Source organism: Phascolarctos cinereus, unplaced genomic scaffold (genome assembly GCF_003287225.1).
Source record: "Phascolarctos cinereus isolate Bilbo 61053 unplaced genomic scaffold, phaCin_HiC Scaffold_5;HRSCAF=322, whole genome shotgun sequence".
Taxonomy (NCBI): Eukaryota; Metazoa; Chordata; class Mammalia; order Diprotodontia; family Phascolarctidae; genus Phascolarctos; species Phascolarctos cinereus.
The window spans coordinates 43,743,128-43,765,420 of record NW_027555958.1 but is presented as its reverse complement, the minus strand read 5'-3'; the positions used below and the strand labels follow the sequence as shown (position 1 = coordinate 43,765,420).

Sequence of the window (22,293 nt, the reverse complement as noted above, 5' to 3'; positions counted from 1 at the left end):
TGTCTCCTTTCCATCCTCCACAACTCTCTGGTTCCAGGTACATAGAGTACCTTTTCTAGTACCTTGCTGTCCCAGACTGCTTTCTGTGTCTTCACCCCTTTAGCACACTACTCAGGGCAGACCAGAGTTTACTCCTTCCAGACCCTCTTAATTCTCCCTCTACTGTTCAAGCCTGCTAGGTTCCCCTTTTGCCTTGTATTCATTCTCCCCCTCAAGCTAGCTCCCAGCATTCCCAATTATTCCTCTACTCTTCAGTTTTCCATTCCCACAACTACTTTCCTCCTGCCTTCCATCTTCCTTCCAGCCCACCCTCAGAGCTCAGCTGCCAGCTGTATTCGGAGGAGGGGACATGCAGTCAGGCACTAGTCATTCTAGTTTCCCAGTGGCACCTGCCACTTCCAAATCTATTCTGTCCCTAGCCTGATCCTTTCTGCTACTGTTCCAGCAGAACAGGATACTAATAACTTTTCTGGGGAGGTAGGTCGTGTGTGTGTGTGTGTGTGTGTGTGTGTGTGTGTGTGTGTGTGTTCTGAGGCGGTAGAACTGCCCAGAGGGAGACTTCAGCCAGGGCCTGAAAAATAATGATTATAACCCCCTTGCTGCCTGTCAAGGAGGGAAGCAGGCATCTGTCCTGAAGAGAAAACGAAGCCCCCACCTAGTATTAGGGTGCTGTTACTAGCTTTGTCATTATCACTGTGATCTTATCTCAACAACTGTCCTGGGAGTGTTAACCTCACTCATCCCCTCACCCAGGCATTTGCTGCACTGGTATGACCACACCCACAGTGCCCCTGTGACAAGTAGAGTGACTCACTTCCTTTGCATAGGCCTACTGAAGTGTTAGGGAGGTGGAGGTGCCCAAGGCTACCACAGTGCCTTTAGCTCCTAAGGCTTAGGAGGGCTACCAGGATAGTTAGAGAGTTAGAATACTGCAAATCTTTTTCCAGGTCGGGGAAACACAGCCCAACATAGAAGGGACAGTGGGAAAGGGAAACAATGCCTAGTAGGGACTTCAGTACAGGACTGAAATAGTTTGGAGGAAAAAAAATCAATGGGTCCCCCTGAGACAGAGGGTACTGGGCAGAACTGGCCCAAAGCCTGAAAGGTCACTGATGGGGAAAGGAGCAAGGATGGGAAAGAAACAAGACAAATGTCTTGGTAGCAAGAGATTAGACCTACTCATTTTTTGTCTCTTGCCAAAAGCGAGCTGTTCTGCTTTCTCATTCAAACTGGTTAGTTAGGGGACTCATGGAAAGGGAAGGGAGGAAAGAAAGTATCCTCATTCCACTCAAGATCTTTGTTTGGAGTCCCACCAACTTAATGGCAGAAAAGGGACTGTGTTTGAGAAGGAAGAAGCACAGGCTTCTTCAGCTGGGATCCAGGACTATAGCCTAAGGGGAATGGGTGAAGTGGAGAGAAACACTGTGGGGAAATTTGTGGTAGGGACTGGGGGAAGGAGGAGAACCTTCTGGCTATATTTCTCTTCCTGTACGCAAAAGCATGAGGTCTTTCAAGATCTCAATTGCTAGTGCCTCCCACCCCCCAAAAAATTTACCTTGTATTTATTTTTTATATTTTATATACTTATGTGTCATACATATAGACATATATGTATACATGTACACTTATATATTGTCTCTCCCAATCTAATGGAAGCCCCTTGAGGGCAGGGACAATTTCATTTTGGTTTTTGTATCCCTGCCACATAGTAGACAATTAATTAACACTTGTTGATGACTGATTGAATGACCCTAACTGTGTTCTCTGAATTTTCCCCTTGAATTAGCAGTGGAGAACTCAAGTAGTAAAACCAAGCCATTCATGTCATGAACTGGTCTGAACTGTAGAGCAAGACAGCTCACTTGGGGAGCAAGAGAAAAACGGATGAGTAGGTATAATCTCCTGCTACCAGGACATTTATCCTGTTTATTTCTCATCTTTGCTCCTCTCCCTGTCAGTGACCTTTCAGGACTTGGGCCAGTTCCACCCAGTAATCTCTGTCCCAGGGGTGTCGTTGATTTTCCCCTCAGAGACTTGGAAAGCTGGGGTAGAGGGAAGGGGAGATTACAGACCAAAGACGGCCACCCGGAGGCAAGACCCTTTCTCTGGACCTGCTGAAGACCAAGGTGCTTGACATTGGTGCCCTCTTGTGGGCTTTTAGAGGTTATGGCTGAGAGACTCTAGGGAGAAGGGCCTCAATTGGACTACTCCCCTATTGCTCCCCAGAGGAGCAATTACGCATTTATCCCAGGCGTGTGGGTGTTATCTGCATTTTTTTTTTTTGCATTGGAGGAAGAGAGATCAGAGGTGCCTACCATCGCTGAAATCTCTTCCCAGTGGCCTGGCACCATGAGAATTGATACCATCTACTTTTTAGAAGTAACCTAATCATTACGGGGTCTAGGTGAGGTGAGGGAGGGACAGTTTTGAAACAGAAAAGCTCTTTGCCTACTGTGAAGAGAGAGAGTGCTCCAAGGAGTACAGATAGTCTGACATGCCCTGGAAATGGGAAAAGGGCTGTCTTCAGTCCTCAGAGGGTACATTATGAGACTTGTGGAGTCCTCTAGGGCCCCCTGCTGCACCACAGTACTGTTCACTTGCTGTTCACCTGCTGCTCTGTGTACTGATGGGCCCCAAAAGGAGGCAGGGCCCAGCTGCTGGGATTGCATCACCTACCAACAGCACAGCTGGTGAACCAATAAAGCAAAAGGACAGCGGACAACCACCACGGGTGAAAAGCTGAATCTTCAGGCTCAAAGATCTTAGAGTCTCCTGTGACCCTCTTCCCCCACATTGTGACCCCTTGGGAATCACATATTTAAGCTCAAAGCTAGTCCCATGTCTCTTTTTATAGGTCCCCTTCCCTATTCCCCCCCCTCCATTGTATGCCCACCTAAAATTCCTCTTTATTTAGATTTCTAGGGAGATAAACCGGGTGCTATCTACACTGCCCGGGATTGTAAAATCCCTTCCCTGCTGCTATGAATGCAGCACCAAGTTGTCTATGTAGGGAGCGGTCTAAAGAGATTTGGGCTGGGACCCCTCTGGGGGCCTGTCACAGGGGTGTCCCTCCTGGCATGTGCCCCAACAAGTTCTCTGCAATGCTATCAAACCTGGGATCAGTCCTAGAGCCTGTCTGACTTGCCCCCTCTACCCTCCCTCCAGGGATCTGGGAGCTAGGAGCCAGAGTTAGAGCCAGGCTTCTGTTGCCCCTACCTCCTGGCCCCCTTAGGGAAAACAGTACACAAAGCCCCTAGTGTCTGGCACTGAACTGCACAGAGGGAGACTGTGGGATGAATGAGGTTCAGATTGAGCCAAAAGAAAGGACAGGCAGGGAAGTGTGGGGTTTTGTGCCCAGGTACAGCCAGATCCTCTCCCACAGCTGGGAGGGGCCAAGGGCAGGAGACACCAGCTGGTCTGGTCTGGAAGGGAGGTCACCTGACTCACGACTCAGCCTGGTCCTGCACACACCCCCTTCCCTTCACTATCACAGAGAAGCTGGTCCCACGCACAACACTGGATAAACATTGGACCCTCTGCTCCAGGTAAGCTCTCTGATCCTACACCCTCACATGATGGGGTCTTTCTGCACTCTCAAGATGGGCTGGGCAGGTCTGCCTTTCACAGATACACTGGTCTGCATGATTGCATGTACTGATCTAGGTTCATAAGTACACACATACCTGTATATGGATTGTGCCCATGGACTAAAGAATCCCAGCCTAGGATCTAAAGGGAGATGAATGGAAGACAAAGGAGGCAAGGTGAAGTGATAGATGGATACAGGGTAAAAGCAGGTGTGAGGAGGAAAATGTTCAGAAGCTGGGGCTCTGGCCTTAAAGGATGAGGATAGGTCTCCTTATCTCTCCCTATACACACTCATTTCCTACCCTGCCCCAAGATTCAATACCCTTGAGAACTCAGTAGCCTGTGGAGGTGAAGGATAAAGATTCCTTAAAGGGAGAAATCTCCTTTAGACCATAGATCTGGTATTGGAGGGACCATCACCTGGGATTAGGGTGAGTCCTTGGTATAATTGGTGGAAGTCCTATCTATAGCTGCACTTCTTAATTCCTGTAGCCCCAAAGGGACATAGGAACAGTGGGGACTTTTTTTCTTCTGTTCCTCTGGCTTCTGCCCTTACTCCCAAACCTGCCTAGCAGGTTGATGGTGTTTTTTCTACAATAGACAGAAGAGAAACATTGGGTGGGAAGAGAAGGTGTAGGAAATGGGAAGGGGAGTCTAAGCCTGGGGTTTCTAGGTGACAAAGAAGACCAAGAGGGACAGGAAAGCTCACCTTAGCTCCTGCTTCTCTCCCCAAAGCTGCTAACATCATGTCTGTGAGCAATGGGAGGATGGAGTCATCCCTGGTTCATGAGATCCTCAGCCACCTGGGCCTGGCCAACAAGGTAAGACTATGAGGATGGTCTAGGAAATGGGCTGGGGTGACCCTAGGGGCAGGTATGTAAATAAAGGCCTTTAGACCACTTAGTAGGTTAGGCTGAGAGTCAGGTTGAGGCACTGACATTAGGCATGTCATCCTTTTCTTGGACTCTTTCAACCAAATAGCAACTCTCCTCTATTTCTATAGACTGCAGCTTGGGGTACCCTGGGGACTCTCAGGCCGTTTTTGAGCTTCAATGTGGACAAGGATGTACAGCGGCTACTAGAAGCTATTGCAGGCCAAGGTGATTTCTCCTTCCCCATTGTTCCTCTATCTTGCCTCTATGGGTCAGGGATCTCCCTTCTCTGTTCTTAAGAATTCCCCTATTATACAAAGTGAGCTGGAGACTGAAAATGAATGGGGACATGCTTACATGTTGTTTAGCATATCATTTGCATGATCATTTAAAAACAAGTAACAGAAATCACCCCAATCTAGTACCTTCATAGCACTTGTCCTTCCCAAAGTGGTTCTAGCCCCAGTATATCTTATGGCCCTAGTCTTTACTATATTATATTGGGTGATTCAACCTTCAAAAACTCCCTGGCTGGGTTCTGCCCTCTGTCCTGGTTCAGGTGTGGATCAGGGCACCATAGTGGATGTGCTGACCAACCGCAATGGTGAACAAAGGCAACTTATTGCCCGAGCCTTCCAGGAGCGCACCCAGCAGGTAAGAAGAAAAAGAGGGAGCAGTCCCTTGGGAGACACTGGGAAGAGCTGTTTATTTAGCTGAAATGCACCCACTTGTCCATATGAAGTTGTTCCCAAGTTCACCACAAGGAAGACTACCCAACATGAACGTGGTATTCACCACAGCTCTCCAGGTTCCCACAAAACTGGGCTCCTTTGCCCCCTGCATTGGCCAGCCTTATCACTCCTGCCCACCCTGCTCTAGAACTTAATTACTGTATATTTATCCTAGGACTTACTGAAATCCCTGCAGGCAGCTCTTTCTGGAAGCTTGGAGAAGATTGTGGTGGCACTGCTGAAACCCGCAGCCCAGTATGATGCCCATGAACTAAGGGCAGCACTGAAGGTATTAGAAGAGGAAATGTGCTACAAATGTCTTGGAAACAAGAATCTGTTCTCTGACCTGGGAGCTGCCTTCCCAATCTCCCAATCACTGCTTGGCCAGGGCTTGAGAGGGGAGACTTTCTAACATCATTACCCTATGGGCTTAAAGTCTGATCTCTGCTTCAGTCTCCTTCTTAGGGTCACTGGTCCATGCTGTCCTCCAGGGGTAGAAACAGCCACTATCTTCCTTCTGTCTCTACTTCCACCATTCCAGCTGGCATTATGTCTCAGTCACAGACTAGACCATTGGTTTCTTATAGGATATAAGTTCTGCTGAGGATGTAGGAGTGGAAATCCTTTCTACGCGTTCCCCACCGCAGCTACAGGAGTGTCTGACTATCTACAAACATGGTAATGGGTCTGAGTGGCTAGGGACTCAGAAAGGAATCAATGGGGACATCCCATTGAAGGGAAAGAAGCTTTCAGTCCTCCCCAGTCTTTCAACTCCATCACTGTCCATTTAGGGGAGGAGTCCTGGAGCCCAAATGCTAATATTTTACCCTCTGATGAGATCCTTAGGAGCCCTTCTCTCTACTAGTGTCTCAGTTTCCCCTTAGAAAAAAGCCAAGTGTAGTCATTCAGAAATGAGAAGACAATTATTAGCCCTTTCAGCCTAGGGCCTTGGATTAATAATACTTAGACTCTTGTAATCACAAGGATATCCATTCCTCCCCTTTCCCTATCTCTTCTCAACTCTCCTCCCCACAAAACATACCGACACACTGTTATCAATCACCACATCAAGCTAAGTGGTGCCTGGCCATAGCCCAGAGGAAGATAGGGACTCTCATCTTTAATCCATCGCTCAGCATACCTTTTGGGTGCCAGGCTCCTATGACTATGGCCATGGTCCTGCCCAGCCCAGCGCCTAGATGCCTCGTCCTTTAATCTGATACCTGCTTCTCCTTACCCTTTCCTGGGCCCTTTATTCCCTTGGTTTCTCTCTACATAATAATAGCTAGTATCTCTATAGCACTTTAAGATTTGCCAGACACTTTACAAATATCTCATTTGATCCTTATAACAGCCCTGGAAGGTCTGTGCTATTATTATTATCTCCATTTTTAAAATGAGGAAAATGAGGCAGAATGAGGTTAAGTGACTTACTCAGGGTCACACAGCTAGTTTCTGAATTGATTTGACCTTAGGTCTTCTAACTCCAAAAGCCAGTTCTCAGTGTTCCCCCTTCTCCATCCTTTCTCCTTATATCCTTTTCCACAGAGCATCAGAATTCAGGCATCCTCTCTCCCAGCCCAGATCTAGAATCATTTTCCCTTCTCTTCTAGTAAGGAAACCAGGGCTTGAGCATCTTGCCTCCAAACCTGGGCTCCTTCCTTCTTCCTTCCCTCTCTTCTTTCTTCCCTTCCTATTTCTTCCTTTCTTTTTTCCTTCCTTCCTTCCCTCCTTCCTTCCCTCTTTTCTTCCTTCCATCCATTCATCCTTCTCTCTCTCTCTCTCTCTCTCTCTCTCTCTCTCTCTCTCTCTCTCTATCTCTCGCTCTCTCTGTCTGTCTGTCTCTCTCTCTCTCTCCTCATCGTCCCTTAGTTACCAGGCCACTGAGGTCAAACAATTTCCCTCCCAGCATTTGGCTATGTACATGTTACTTACAATTCAGAAGTATTTCCAGGGGTAGTCATGATACTTTGGCCCTAAATGCCAGGAGCCAGTGGCCACCTGTATTCTTTGGGTCTGGAGCTTGCTGGGTGCCGTGGGTCAAGTGTTAAGACTAGCCCTGGTGGTTCAAATTAGAAAGATCAGGAGACCATACAGAACTTAGATTTCCCCACTCACTCTGATATTCACTCTGGACTATGCCCTAGATTTTCAAGTGGAGATTGAGAATGATGTAAGATCAGAGACAAGCGGCCTTCTGAGGGACTTGCTGCTAGCATTGGCTAAGGTAAGGAAGCCTGACCTTGTGTTCTTCAGCTCAGGGGGCCTTTGGGGATGGAGGACAAGAGAGAATCTCTGTATGAATAGAAGCGGGGAAAGGTTTCAAGGAGTCCTGGGGCTTAATTTCTACTGGTCACACAGGATAGTAGAAAGAATATCAAATTCATGGAATCAGGAGACATGGATTTAGAATCCTAGCTTTTCTGTCTGCTAGCTGGGTGACCATGGGCAAGTTGTTTGACTTCTCTGGGCCTCAGTTTCCTCATCTGTGAAATGGGGATAATCACACTCCTTCCCCTTCCCCAAGGGAGTAGTTTTATTTATTAATTTATTTTTGGCTAGGCAATAGGGTTAAGTGACTTGCCCAGGGTCACACAGCTAGTAAGTGTTATGTGTCTGAGGCCAGATTTGAACTCAGGCCCTCCCAAATCCAGGGCTGGTGCTCTACCCACTGTGCCACCTAGCTGCCCCCACCAAGGGAGTAGTTTTGAGGAAAATTATTTTGCAATAAATGTGAAGTACAATAAAAGTGAGAGCTGTTTGTTTAAAAAGAAAAAGAAACAGAAACAAAAAGCTTCCCTATCAATATGTTCCCTCTAAACTCAACCCCAACCTCCAGGGCACCCGGGAGAGCTATTCTGGGATAAAGGATTACAACTTGGCAGAGCAGGATGCACAGGTGAGTTGGGGCCACCTAGGCACAGCCCCAGCCATCCCTCTGCCCCACATAGGGGGATGGTGGGGGGAAATAGGGTATCCATCTCCCAGCTTCAGGCCCTTCAGGGGTGTGTCTGGGAGACAGGTAGGGGTCTCACCTGACACCTCTGTGTGTGTGTCTGACCATATGGTTCTTTGACTCACAGGAAGTGAGCTCACCAACTGCCAGATTTGCCTTCCCTTGCAGTGGGGGTGGGGGAATGACCAGGACCCTCTAGGAATGGGCCTGGCTTCAGCCCTGGGCCTTGGGGGGATCCTACCCCTGGGAAAGGTGGGAGGCCCCTGGCCCAGGGTCAGCTCCCTTCTGATAGGACACCAGCTTACTCTGGCCCCCCAGCCACATAGCTCTGTGAGAGGGGGAGGCATGGTACTCTTCTACACACATCATGGCTACCCTGGCAGTCCCACATGGCTAGACCCTGCTGGCTCTCCTGTCACCATGATGATGGGCCTCCCTTCTCTCAAGCCCTTTGCCCTGGGGGGGGGTGCACAACTGGGGGCAAGCAGCCTCAGGCCTGGCAGACTTACTAGTGGGGAAGAGGGAGGTAACCTGGAAGGTGGAGTGATGATGGGCCCTTTATCCTGGGGTAGTCTAGGATCACAGACCTAGACTTAGAGCCACTAGTCATTTCAGAGGACAGGCTCCTCAGTACCCTGGGGCAGAGGAGCACAAGGGGCTAAGACACCATTGGAGCCGATAGCTCATGTTACTTTGTTTCAGCCCCTGTTCCTCACTTTTTCCCCACCCCAAACCAGACTCGCTCCTGCCTTCCTCCTCTTTCCTCATCCATGTCCCTCTGCTTCAGGCCCAGGACAGGTCTGATAGCAAGAACATGTTCAAGAGGGCAGAGAATTCGGGAGGGGCCATAGCCTGTGCTAAGGATTTGGGAAGGGATGGGGAAAGAAGGATCTTAGACCAGAGCCTGAGTCCTGGGAGGTAAGAGAAATGGCAGGGCAGAGGGCAGGAGGGAGCGGATTTGGGGGAAGTGGGAGAGAGGTGGTCTATAGGACAAGGGCACCTTGTTCCTTAGGGTGGCTAAAACAGCTATGGTCCCGAGGGATGAGAGGTGTCATCATGCCAACGCATGGGACATAGGGACCTGCCCCCAGTGTCTTCCATGGGGAGTAGATGGTTCTTCCACCATTTTTAGGTCCCTTTCTCTTCTTGGCTCATTTCTCCCAACCAGGCATTACAAGAGGCTGGAGAAATGGGCACAGGGGAAACTTGGATCATGATTCTTACCCAACGAAATACCGAACACCTCAACCGAGGTAATATGGAACCCCAATACTTACTAGGGATAGACCCTGACTAAAGGGGAGTCCCTTCCTCCATGGTCAGTTCCCCACACTTTTCTGTTTCTTCCTCAAACCCCAATAGTGTTTGATCAATATCAGAGACATAGTGGTCAGGAGATAGAGGATGGCATCCAGAAATATTTTCATGAAAGTGCCCAGACTGCTCTTCTCACCCTAGGTAAGGGCATGCTCTGAGCCACTGAGTCTCTGTTGGAATGGAAAGTTGGGGATCCTCATGTTTACCTCTCTCATTTTCTCCTTTGCTTTTTACAGCCTCCGTAATCAGGAACATACCACTGTACTTTGCTGAAAAACTCCACCAGGCTCTCCAGGTGAGAGGGGGGAGACACACCCTGGAAAGAGGGAGGAGACCTAAGGTTGCAACTAATATGACAGTGGTATATTATTACTGTATTGTCCTCTTGATCATCTGCAGATTACTGCCTGTCTTTAATATGCAGAGGATGAACCATAAATGGAGCTTATGCTTGGAGTTCTTTTTTCAGCAGTAGTGATGCATGGGTTCCATGTTGATAGCTTCTACTAAAGTCTTCCTCTGATACTTCATTGTACTGTAGAGGTGAACTTGGGTTCTCTAGGTGTATACCACTGGAGCCCAAACTCTAGCATGGTCTACCTAAATAAAAAGGCTTTGTATAAGGACCCAGTGGTGAACTGTCATTCAAATTCAGGTGGGTGGCCTTTTTTTTTTTCAAAGATTCATGTTGACTTAGAAGAGAACTATAAAATATAGGTAAACATTCTAAACAGATTTCTCAACAAAGCCTTTCAGAGTTGCAGTAGTACCTGTATAGAGTTCAAATACTCAAGCATAAGACACTACCCTCTGGAAGCAGCACAGGAAATGTCTCTTCTTCATATTAACCACAAAGTCTCATTCATGATCTGAGGTGTGTTGTTGTTTTATGTTACTAACAATGAGAAACACAGTGTCCCAAAAGTCTTAGCAGAGCTTTAAGTATCAAAACTTTTTTTTTGTAGGTAAGTATAGGGTTTTTTTTCATTCTTTTGGGGTTTTTTTGCCTTTATTTATTTTCATTTATTTAGTATTTTATTATTCCCCAGTTACATGTAAAAACAATTTTTAACATTCATTTTTAAAATTTTGAGTTCCAAATTCTCTCCCTTCCTACTCCCCACCTCCACTGAGAAGGCAAGCAATTGGACATAAGTTATACATGTGTAGTCATGTAAAACATTTCCAAATTAGTCATGTTGTAAAAGAAAACATAGGACCCTCCCCAAAAAAAATACTCAAGAAAAATAAATTTTTAAAAGTATGCTTCAATCTGTATTCAGACACCATCAGTTCTTTCTGTGGGGATGGATAGCATTTTTCATCCTAAGTCCTTCAGAGTTGTCTTGGATCATTGTATTGCTGAGAATAGCTAAGTCATTCATAGCTGACTATCTTATAATATTGCTGTTATATTGTACACAGTACATTTTACTTTGCATCAGCTCATATAAGTCTTTCCTTGTTTTTTTTCTGAGAGTATCCTGCTCACTATTTCTTATAGCACAATAGTATTCCATCATAGTCACATACCACAATTTGTTCAGCCATTCCTCAATTAATGGGCACCCTCTCAATTTCCAATTCTTTGCCACTAGAAAAGAGGTGCTTGTACATATAGGTCTTTTTCTTTTTTGTTTTTTTATCTCTTTGGAGATACAGACTTAGCAGTGATATTGCTAGGTCACATGGTATGCATGATTTTTTAGCCCTTTGTGCATAGTTCCAAACTGCTCTAGAATGGTTGAATTGGTTCACAGCTCCACCAACAGTGCATTAATGTCTTATGTTTCCCACATCAACATTTGTCATTTTCCTTTTCTATCATATTAGCCACTCCAATAGGTAAGAGGCAGTACCTCAGAATTGTTTTAATTTGCATTTCTCCAATCAATAGTGAGTTAGAACATTTTTTCACATGACTATAGATAGCTTTGATTACTTTATCTGAAAAATTTGTGTCTTTTGATCATTTATTAATTGGGGAATGGCTCTTATTTTTATAAATTTGACTCAGTTCTCTATATGTATGAGAAATGAGGCCTTTATCAGAGAAACTTCCTTCAAATTTTTTTTCACAGTTACCATTGCTAACGGTATTTCCCTCCATCCTGTTTTCCTGTGTTCATTCTATTTTCTCTCTCCTTTCACCGTGTCCCTCCTTAAAAGTGTTTTGCTTCTGACTACCCCCCTCCTCCATTCTGCCCTCCCTTCTATCACCCTCTCCTTCTTTTATCCCCTTCCCCTCCTACTTTCCTGTAGGGTAAGATAGATTTCTATACAGGTGGGTAGTCTTTAAAATAACCCTTTACCAGGCTGGCTACAAAGTGATGAATTTTGGCCATAGCAATTCTTGAAGGCCGCCTCTGAAGATATAGATAAATTGATGTCTTTGACAGGTAGAAGAGGGAGTACCCACACTGTTAAGATCCCACAAGTAGATCTTCCAATTTTTGAAATAAGCGATGAATTGACATTAACCTGTCCATACTCCCTAATCCAGCCCCTTATGACTAAGACATTTATTCAGAAGCTGTTACAGTTGCAGTTTGTGAGTGTGGAACAATGTAAAGCTATCTAGCCCTCATAGGGATTGAATCCTAAGCATCACTACCTTACACACAGTAGGTGCTTAATAAATGTTTGTTGAATTGTTACATATAAAAAACTTAACTGGAGCTGATGAGATCAATGATGAATACATACATACATACATGCATACATACATCCATACATCCACATGTAAGTGGTTTTGTCTTGTATGTTAGTGTCTTACCCTGCTTTTTATCTTTTGTCTGAAGATATAATGGTCTGGTGTTTGAACTTCATTAGTCACTGACTTGAGGCTATAACTAATATGACAATGACTCATTAAGAGGTAGCAAGATAGTCTCTTCAGTTTCCTCATCTGTAAAATAAAGGAATTAGGCTATTACAAAACTGCAAAAATTTTGAGCTGGAAGGGATCTCAGTGACCATATCCATATTATAAGATGCCTTCTTTTTTATTAATTTATTTTTAGTTTTCAACAATCACCTCCATAAGCTTTTGAGTTTTAAATTTTCTCCCCCTCTTTCTCCACCTCCCTTCCCAAGATAGTGTGCAATCTGATATAGGCTCTACATATACATTCCTATTAAACATATTTTCACATTAGTCATGTTGTAAAGAAGAATTAGAACCAGTAGGAGGAACCACAAGAACGAGGAAACAAAACAAAACAGAAGAAAAAAAAAGAGCACATAGTATGCTTCGATCTGCATTCAAACTTCATAGTTCTTCTTCTGGATGTGGATAGCATTTTCCATCATGAGTCTTTTGGAGATGTCTTAGATCCTTGCATTGCTAAGAAGTCTATCAAAGTTAGTCATCACACAACATGGCTGTTACTGTGTACAACATTCTCCTGGTTCTACTCACTTCACTCAGCATCAGTCCATACAAGTCTTTCCAGGTTTTTCTGAAGTCCACTTGCTCATCATTTCTTATAGCACAATAATATTCCATGACATTCATATACCACAACTTGTTCAGCCATTCCCCAGTTGATGGTCATCCCCTCAATCTCCAATTCTTTGCCACCACAGAAAGAGCTGCTATAAATATTTTTGTAAATGTGGGTCCTTTTCCCATTTTTATGATCTCTTTGGGATACAGCCCTAGAAGAGCTATTGCTGGGTCAAAGGGTATGCACATTTTTATAGTCCTTTGGGCATAGTTCCAAATTGCTCTCCAAAATGGTTGGATCATACAAAATGCCTTCTTGAAGACCTCTAATGAAGAGATGTTGCAGGGAAGTTGGGATGAAGAACAGCTGAGCCACACAGGAACAACAGTTAACAAAACTTTATTACTATTCACAAAGGGAGGGGAAGAACAGATGTCAAGGGGGAACAGTCTCAGGGAAGCACACAGTGGAGAAGTAAAACAGAGACCCAGAGCCCGTTAGGGCTCAAATATATAGGAAAAAAAAATTTTTTTAATTAACTAATTAATAGCATTCTTTTATTTTTAAATTTTGAGTTCTAAATTCTTTTCCTCCCTCCCAGTCCTTCCTCCATCCACTGAGAAGACAGGCAATAGGATATCAATTATACATGTGAAATTATACAAAACATTTCCATGTTAGCCGTATTTCAAAAAAAGCAAGAAACATAAAGTGAGAAAATTATACTTCAATTTACACTCAGAGTTTCATCAGTTCTCTCTCTGGAAGTGAATAGCATTTTTTCACCATGAGTTCTTTGGAATTGTCTTAGATCATGGTATTGATCAGAGTAGCTAAGTCTTTCACAGTTGATCATCATTACAGCATTGCTGTTACTGTTCACAGTGATCTCTTCATTTCTCACTTCATTTTGCATCAATTCACATAGATCTTGTCATGTTTTTCTGAAACCATTTCCCTCATCATTTCTTATAGCACAATAGTACCCCATCACAATCATGTGCCACGAATTGTTTAGCCATTCCCCAACTGACAAGCATTCTTCAATTTCCAATTCTTTGTCACCACAAAAAGAGTTGCTATAAATATATTTGTACATATAGATCCTTTTCCTTTTCCTTTGATCTCTTTGGGATATAGACTTAGTAGTGGTATTGCTGGGTCAAAGGGTATGCATGATTTTATAGCCCTTTGGGCATGGTTTCAAATTATTCTCCAGAATGGTTGGACCAGTTCACTACTCTACCAGCACTTTATTAGTGTACCTATTTTTCCCTTCTCCCCTCCAGCATTTGTCATTTCTGATAGGTATGAAGTGGTACTTCAGAGTTGTTTTAATTTGCATTTCTCTAATCAATAGTGATTTATAGCATTTTTTCAATATGACTACAGATAGCTTTGATTTCTTCTTTTGAAAACAGCCTATTTATATCCTATGACCATTTATCAATTGGGGAATGGCTCTTATTTTTACAAATTTGACTCAGTTCTAAACACAGCATATATTTGAGAAATGAGGCCTTTATGAGAGAAATTTGCTGTAAATTTTTTTTATATTATTTCATTGTCTATGGCACCTTTTAGCATAATGTAGTTTCACTGATTATCTCTTTTAATTAGGTCTAGTTTTGCTCTTGCTTTGTCTGAGATCACAGTTGCTACCCCTGTCTTTTTTACTTCAGCTGAAGTGTATTAGATTTTGTTCCAGCCCTTTATTTTAATTCTGTGTGTCTTTTTGTTTCAAGTGTGTTTTTTGTGAACAATATATTGTTGGATTCTGATTTTTGATCCATTCTGCTCTCTGCATCCTTTTATGGGTAAACTTATCCCATTCACATACACAGTTATGATTATTAATTGTGTATTTCCCTCCATTCCATTTTCTTCTTTTTCCTCTTCTCTCTCTTTTTATCCTGTCAGTCTTCAAAAGTCCATTTTGCTTCTAATCACTGCCTCCCTTAATCCATCATCCTTTTTATCCTCTTCCACTCCTTTCTCTTATTTCCTTCCCTTCCTATTTCCCTATTAAGTTACATTTCTATACACAACTGAGTGTGTGTGTGTGTGTGTGTGTGTGTGTGTGTGTGTGTATATATATATATATATATATATATATATATATATATATATATATATATATATATATATATATATATATATATATATATATATATATATATATATTCTTCTCAACTCTTTGTTTTTGGTTTTTGGTTTGTTTGTTTGTTTGTTTTTTTGCAGAAAAGATATTTATTACCAAGCTATAAATAATTCATACTGAGGTAAAGATAGGCAAGGATAGGAGGTCCTGTTTTGGGCTGCTGCCTTTTCTCACTCTCTTCCTGGGCCTGGATTTTGAACTCTTCATCTAGCTGTTCCTTAGCTTGTACCACCTTTGACTGCAGGTAGAAGGAGCCACCCACAGATTTATCATTTACCTTAAATAAATGATCAAAGTTCTTTTGGATTTCCTCTTGGCTCAGCTTGGAGACATTGAGTGTTTACTGAGCCTCCTGAAGGCTAAGTCCAGAAAGGCTGGATACAGCTGCAGACTGATGACCAGCTTGCCCATGAGCATCTGCTGCTGCCCAGCTGGCTGCAAATTTCTGCCAGAGTGTCCGGGCAAAGGCCCTTCCAACCACCTGCACCTGCATCACGATGATCTGAGCTAGGTATTTGGTCATGATGGCGGGAAGAGGCCTTTGGGGCTGCCACAGCAGCTGCAGCCCTGGTTGAACAGTCTCTTCTGAACTCTTTAAACCAATTCCAATGAGAATGAGGTTCACACATTGCCTGTCACACACCCTTTCCCCTCCATTGTAAAAGCTATTTCTTATGTGCTTCTTTTATGTGAGAAAATTTTTCCCATTATACCTCTCTCTTCCCCTTTTTCCCAATGCATCCCTCTTTCTCACACTTTCTTTTTTTTTTTGAGATCATTCCAACATGATCGACTTACACCTTCTATGTAAATTCCTTTTAACTGTAAAGTTTTTAGGGGTTACATGGATCATCTTTCCACATAGGAATGTAAACAGTTTAACTTTATTGAATCCCTTATGATTACTCTTTCATGTTTACCTTTTTATGCTTCTCTTGAGTCTTATGTCTGAGTGTCAGATTTTCTATTCAGCTCTGATCTTTTCATCAGGAATGCTTGAAGTCATCTATTTCATTAAATATTCTTTTTTTTCTCCTGAACTATTACACTCAATTTTGCTGGGCAGGTTATTCTTGGTTGTAATCCTAGCTGTAATCCTTTGTCTTTTGGAATATCATATTCTAAGACCTTTGATACTTTAATGTAGACGGTACTAAATCTTGTGTGATCCTGACTGTGGTTCCATGATATTTGAATTGTTTCTTTTTGGCTGCTTAAAGTATTTTTTTCTTTAACCTTTTTTCTTCTCCAGAATTTGGCTATAATATTCTTGGGAGTTTTTATTTTGGGATCTCTTTCAGGAGGTGATTAGTGAGTTCTTTCAATTTCTATTTTACTCTCTGGATCTAAGATATCAGAGCAGTTTTCCTTGATAATTTCTTAAAATATGATGAGTAGGCTTTTTCTTTGATCATGACTTTCAGGAAGTCAAATAATTTTAAAATTATTTCTCCTTGGTCTGTTTTTCCAGGTCATTTGTTTTTCTGATGAGATATTTTACATTTTCTTCTATTTTTACATTCTTTTGACTTTGTTTTATTATTTCCTGATTTCCCATGAAATCATTAGCTTTGACTTGCCCAATTCTAATATTTAAGGAATTATTTTCTTCAGTGAGTTTTTGTATCTCTTTTTCTATTTGGCCAAGTCTATTTTTTTAAGGTATTATTTTCTTCAGTATTTTTTTGTGTCTCTTTTGCCAAGCTGTTAATTCTCTTTTCATAATTTTCATTCTCATTTCTTTCCCCAATTTTCCTCTACCACTGTTATTTTTTTCTTTAACTCTTCCAGGAATTTTTGTTGGGTTTGGGTCCAATTAGCAGTTTTCTGTGAGGCTTTTTTTGTAGCTGTTTTCATGTTGTTGTCTTCTTCTGGGTGTATGTCTTAGTCTTCCCTGACACTGTAGTAGCTTTTTATGGTCAAATTCTTTTTTTGTTGATGTTTGCTCATTTTTCTAGACTTTTTTTTAAACTTTGAACTTTTTGTTAAAGTTGGACTCTGCTCACTTGGGGGTGGGAAGGCACTGTCTCAAGCTTCCAGATTTTTTGTGCTCCTCTTTTCAGAGCTAGTTTTAGAGGTCTGCAAGTTTTTGGTGCTTCCAAGGTAGAGAGATCTTGGAAGAGGTATGGTCACTGCTCTCCTGGTCTGCACTCTGGTCTTTATCTAGAAAGGGCTCTGGACTTTATCTAGATTCTGCTAAGCAGATAATCAGCCCCTGTAATTGAAAGCACTAGCACTATTGTTTGCCTTGGAACTCTGACCAGGATCCCTGCTCTCTTGTGACTGGTGCCCAGTGCTCCCATCTACCCTGGAACTAGACCCACAACTGTATATGGGCAATAGTGTTGCCAGTCAGTGCCAGCTACACCCAGTCCTAGCAAAGCATCCCCTGTAATCTCTTTCCAACCAGTTGTATGAACCCCTTACTGTTCCTGGCCTGAGAATTCCCAAAGCTGCTGCCATTTCCACCACCAGGTAGGTGGGCTTCAGACCAGCTTCTACCCCTGATGCTGCAGACTTCTCCTGCTGAGCTCTTGAGTTTTCTTAGGCCAAAAAGAGTCTCACTTCAACCTTTTGTTGGTTCTACTGCTCCAAAATTTGATTTGGGGCATTATTTTAAAATTATTTGGAGGGCAATGTTGGGAGAGTTCAGCTGGGTAACTGCCCCAAATCCATCATCTTGGCTCTACCTCAAATTTATATAGAATTTTAGACAGAGACATCATGTTGGATGCTGCCCTATTTATAGGAACAATCAAATAAAAGTATTTTCTAACTTGGCTGATAAGGAGGGAGGAATGAGGGACAGAATGCAGAGAACTTAACCTTAATTGTACCAGTCTAGCAAGAGGCTGAAGGGGGTTAATGCCCAACCTGTAGGTTTATTAACCTTGGTATACATCTATCCTGCGAGGCTGGGACTCTACCATTCAAACTGGTTTTTACTGGTCAACAGAGGTGAGAGAGGGAATAAGCATTTATATGTCACCCACAATATGCCAGGCACTGTGCAAGCCCTTTATAAGTATTATCTCATCTGAGCTTCACAACAACCCCGAGGCTAAATGCTGTTATTTTACAGTTGAGAAAACTGAGGCAAACAGAGATTAAGTGACCTGCTGAGGGTCAAGGGGCTAATAAGTGTTAGAGGTCAAATGTCAGCAAGACCTGACTCCAGGACCAGGCCTTTATTCACTGTGCCACCTAGCTCTTTCCATCATCTCTTACAGCAGTCTTACAGCAGTCGCTTTAATTGTTGGGAAGTCTTTTTGTTTGTTTGTTTGTTTCATGATATTAAGCCTAAATTCGCCTTTTTAAAACTGGTGGCCTTTGATCCTCTTTCCATATGATAACCCTTCATAAACTTAAACATAACCATCATATTCCTACTGAGTCTTTTCTTCTCCAGAATATGTCAGCAGTGGCCCTTCCGACTTCCAAAATTATACAGAGATGTTATTGTAAATTTGCAGTTACCATTAGCACAAAATCTCATCCTTTCATCCCAATCTCAGCCAGATTCTGTTCCATATTCTCCACACTAAAATTAGATACCCTAAATTTTAGTGATAATAACATTGTGTACAATTCTCAGATTTTTCTGCTAATCAATATTGCTGTCATACCTAATAAATCCTTCCAAAATCCTATATGGAAAAAAACAAATAAGTAGGTTTTAGGTAAAAAAAGGAACTATCTTATGTGCTTGCTAGCTCCCATTCTTTGATGTCAGCCCCAAAAGTGACTTCTGACCCTTGCCATATCAGATTTAGCTATTATAATGTCAATAGAGTCTATATAACTCTAAAAACGAAGCACCAGATTCATCTGTTATTTTGTTTAAATGTCTATCCAATAAGCAAATTTCCAACTTGATTGTTAATTAACATAGCCTCCTTTAATTAAGAACAAATTTTATTTGTGTAGATACCCATTTATCTACACTCTTATGAGAAAGAAGCAAAAAAAAAAAGTATGAGAGAGATTCAGAAAAGCAGGCTTGAGGGAAAGTTGTTCAGTATAGATTCAGACCAGGCTTCTAAGTTTTAAGTCTCCAGCATCCCACAAGTGAACTGCTATGGCCAGTGATGGGTAGAGAGAAGAAATAAGTGTGAAGTTGTCTGTGGACACTACAAAAGATGACCTTCAGCTTCAACAACCCCAATGGGGTTGTTCTCAGAGAGATGGTAGTATGGTATAGAGGTGAGAGCGTTAGACTGGGATTAGGAGATCAGAGTTCTAGTACCAGCTTTTATTGTCTCTCTCTATGACTTTGGAACAGTCTCTTCCCTTCTCTGTACTCAGATTCCTCATCTGTAAGACGGAGTGGTTGTTCTAGTTTCTTCTGGATGTGACATCTGAGGTGGTTCTCAGATCAACTCTAAGTTAAGGTACCTTTTGGGTCAGAGTTCATCTCATAGTAGAAAGGAGCTCAGGACAACAAGATGGATTTTGTGTCAGAAGATCTAGGCTTGAATCCCTATGTTGTCACCTACCTTTGTGACTAAGTCATGTCATATCTTTGGACCTTGGTTCTCTTATCTATGAAATAGGATGGGGCAGCTAGGTGGTGAAATTACTAGAGCACTGGCCCCAGAGTCAGGAGGACCTGAGTTCAAATCCAGCCTCAGACACTTACTAGCTGTGTGACCAGTGGCAAGTCACTTAACCCTGGTTGCCTAAAAAGAAGAATAATTAAATAGAATGGCTTCTGAGATTCCTTCCTGCTCTAAATACAGGCTCTAAAGTGAGTTATACCATAATAATATTGAACCTGATAATAGTGAACCTGGTGCACTATAAGAGTCTGAAGTTTGAAGCATCAGAAATTAAATTAATTTAATTTAGCTCTAATTCCAAGCATATTTTGAAAAATATAGGCAAACACTCATATGATAATATAGCTGTAGTGGTAAGTATATTTGAAAACTGAAACCAGTACCTAGTAACCTTTGGTGTCAAGGAAAATATTCAATTAACTAGAAGACCCCATTCCTTAACTAGAGTACTTTAAATAAAGAGGAGGTTATTGATTTTATTAATTCTAAAATATATAATAGTTAATATCAAAGCCCTCTGTTGTGAAAATATAATAATGCATCATCTTGTTGCATTAAAATACAGAATAAGCGGTTAAGAAATAATTACAATTTACTATATTTGTATCACTATGTTCCTCAAATGTCTCCATTTAAAAATCATTTTCTTTTTTATACTCTCACAGTATTCCCCAGAAAGCAGAGGGTAGAAAGAAGTCATTGATGTTGGATTCCAAGGCCAAAGAATAGAAAATGAGGCAAAGAAAAAATGGAATATAACATGACTCTAATCATGCTGTACGCAAGGGTCAGGACTAGACTCCAAGAATCTTTGCTCTGTTTTGTTTGAAAATTAAGGTTAACTTAGAGACAATGGTCTGTGCATGATCAATTTATTAGTTAGGCTACCAGGAACCAATAAATTGGGTCAGTGGCCTCTCTTAATAACCAAAGACCCTGAGGTAGGGCTTACCAGCCTTCATATAGTTTTGGGAAGTACAAGAAAACAAAGAACAGGTGGGGAAAACAAGGCAATTGGTTACAGGGTTGACAGCATCATGTATGGGGACGTGAGTGATTGGAAATTAAAAATGAGGGGCTAGCAACAACCCCCTTCTTCCCTCCTGTGACTAAGAAATGTTCATTGTTTGAATCCATCAGACTTCTTTGGATAACAATCCAGACATAACTGGATCATGTAAAGATACTAGACCAGATTCCCTGGTGTCCACCTGCATTCCTCAAGGATAATAGATTTCCTTGAGGCAAGAATAGAACAATGATTAGCAGGAGAGCTAAACTTCTAAACTTAGCCCATAGGCAAAGAGACAAAGAAATGTGGCTTAAGCAATCATACAAAATAGGACAGTAATATATAGAATAGGATCAGTTATAGAATAGAATCAATTATAAAATGATACAGAATCAATTTAATTTCTTTACCTCCCTCTCAGAGGAGCATTAAGGGAGTTATTTGGAAACTGTTCCCTGTAGGCATTTCCTTGGGAGTTGTAAGGACAATTTCAGTCTTAGGGTTTCCCTTCCAGTTTTAAGGTAGTTCTGGCTATATGTCCATTAGCATTCTTTCTGGACCTTTAAAAGTTGGCAGTAGTATCAGATGACAGATGGAAAGGGGTGCCAATCAACTGGGGTCCTCAACTAACTCCATAGGGTACTGGAAGACTCTCAGATCAAGTTATCCTTTCTGAATCATTTCCCACGTGTACCAGCGGCAAAGAGGCAGCAAGGTATTATGGATAGTAGGCCCCTGGGTCTTTTTTTTTTTTTTGTCTTTGGGTAATTAAGAACTTCTTCCCAGTCCATTCCTGTTTCTCCCTGATTCCACTTCCAGGATCAACGATTCAGTTACACCATCCATTCTTTACTGTCAACAACTATTTGCCCTAATATTTAACTACCCCCTGCACATTTCTCTTTCATGCAGGGAGCTGAGCCAAACTACCAAGTCTTGATGCGCATCCTCATCTCTCGAAGTGAGACTGACCTCCTAAGCATAAGAGCGGAGTTCAAGAAAAAGTTTGGAAAGTCCCTCTATTCATCTCTCCAGGTCAGACCATGCCAAGAGCCTCACCCTTGAGGGGCAATTCACCATCTTGAGCCCCAGAGTCTGTCCTTACATTCTGTCCCCATTAGTCCTATGGGTACAGTTTAGGTTTAGTGGCTTCAGGGAGGATATTTCTCAGTTGGGCTGAGAATGGGGTAGAGTTTGGGGGAACTAAATCTGAACCATGGTGGGAATGGGCTTACTTATACTTGATTCCCCTCTCTTCAGGAGACCATGAGAGGGGACTGCCGGTCAGCTTTACTAGCCCTATGTCGGGCTGAAGACATTTGACATACATCCCCCAGAACCTTGTGTCTGCCACTTCCATCTACCCCTCTTGTCATTTCCAAGGATTAGAGACATGCAGGCCTGGCTGGGCCTTCTGGAGGTCATTTTGTCTATTCCTTTGCCTTTAAATAAGATGACTTCACAAAAACCAAACAGGAATCTCTCCTACGCTCCTAAGTTTCATCTACTTTTAAAGGTCCCTGATAATCTGCAGTCTTGCTCCTCTAGCTTTGCACTGGCTCTTCCAGTCTTTACAAGGTACATATGGTCAGTGGAGAATTTCACAAGAGCCTAAACTTTACAAGCAAGTTTATGGTTTGTCTTCCTT

General features: G+C 42.5%; 1 protein-coding gene and 1 pseudogene across 2 annotated transcripts; one reads left to right on the top strand and one right to left on the bottom strand.

Annotated features, from left to right (window-relative positions):
• Nucleotides 1-1,164: 1,164 nt before the first annotated feature.
• On the top strand, nucleotides 1,165-22,129 carry ANXA9 (annexin A9). 2 transcript variants are annotated; one of them, XM_021004717.2, is made up of 13 exons: nucleotides 1,167-3,545; nucleotides 4,324-4,409; nucleotides 4,592-4,688; nucleotides 5,020-5,114; nucleotides 5,367-5,480; nucleotides 5,779-5,869; nucleotides 7,339-7,418; nucleotides 8,031-8,090; nucleotides 9,316-9,400; nucleotides 9,510-9,605; nucleotides 9,701-9,759; nucleotides 21,558-21,680; nucleotides 21,906-22,129. In XM_021004717.2, the coding sequence occupies exons 2-13, from the start codon at nucleotides 4,335-4,337 to the stop codon at nucleotides 21,966-21,968; spliced, it is 1,038 nt and encodes a 345-aa protein (XP_020860376.1). In that variant the 5' UTR covers nucleotides 1,167-3,545; nucleotides 4,324-4,334; the 3' UTR covers nucleotides 21,969-22,129. The 2 variants fall into 2 exon arrangements, with proteins under 2 accessions (XP_078011011.1, XP_020860376.1); XM_078154885.1 differs by lacking the exon at nucleotides 9,510-9,605 and having other exon boundaries at nucleotides 1,165-3,545.
• Nucleotides 13,297-18,788, bottom strand: LOC144457503 (mitochondrial import inner membrane translocase subunit TIM16 pseudogene; annotated as a pseudogene).
• Nucleotides 22,130-22,293: the final 164 nt, after the last annotated feature.

Coding starts and splice junctions, on each gene's coding strand:
- ANXA9 (XM_021004717.2), top strand. CDS start 4,335: ATGTCTGTGAGCAATGGGAGGATGGAGTCATCCCTGGTTCATGAGATC. Junction 5,481..5,778: donor AACTAAGGGCAGCACTGAAG/GTATTAGAAGAG, acceptor GGTTTCTTATAG/GATATAAGTTCTGCTGAGGA. Junction 9,606..9,700: donor GACTGCTCTTCTCACCCTAG/GTAAGGGCATGC, acceptor TGCTTTTTACAG/CCTCCGTAATCAGGAACATA.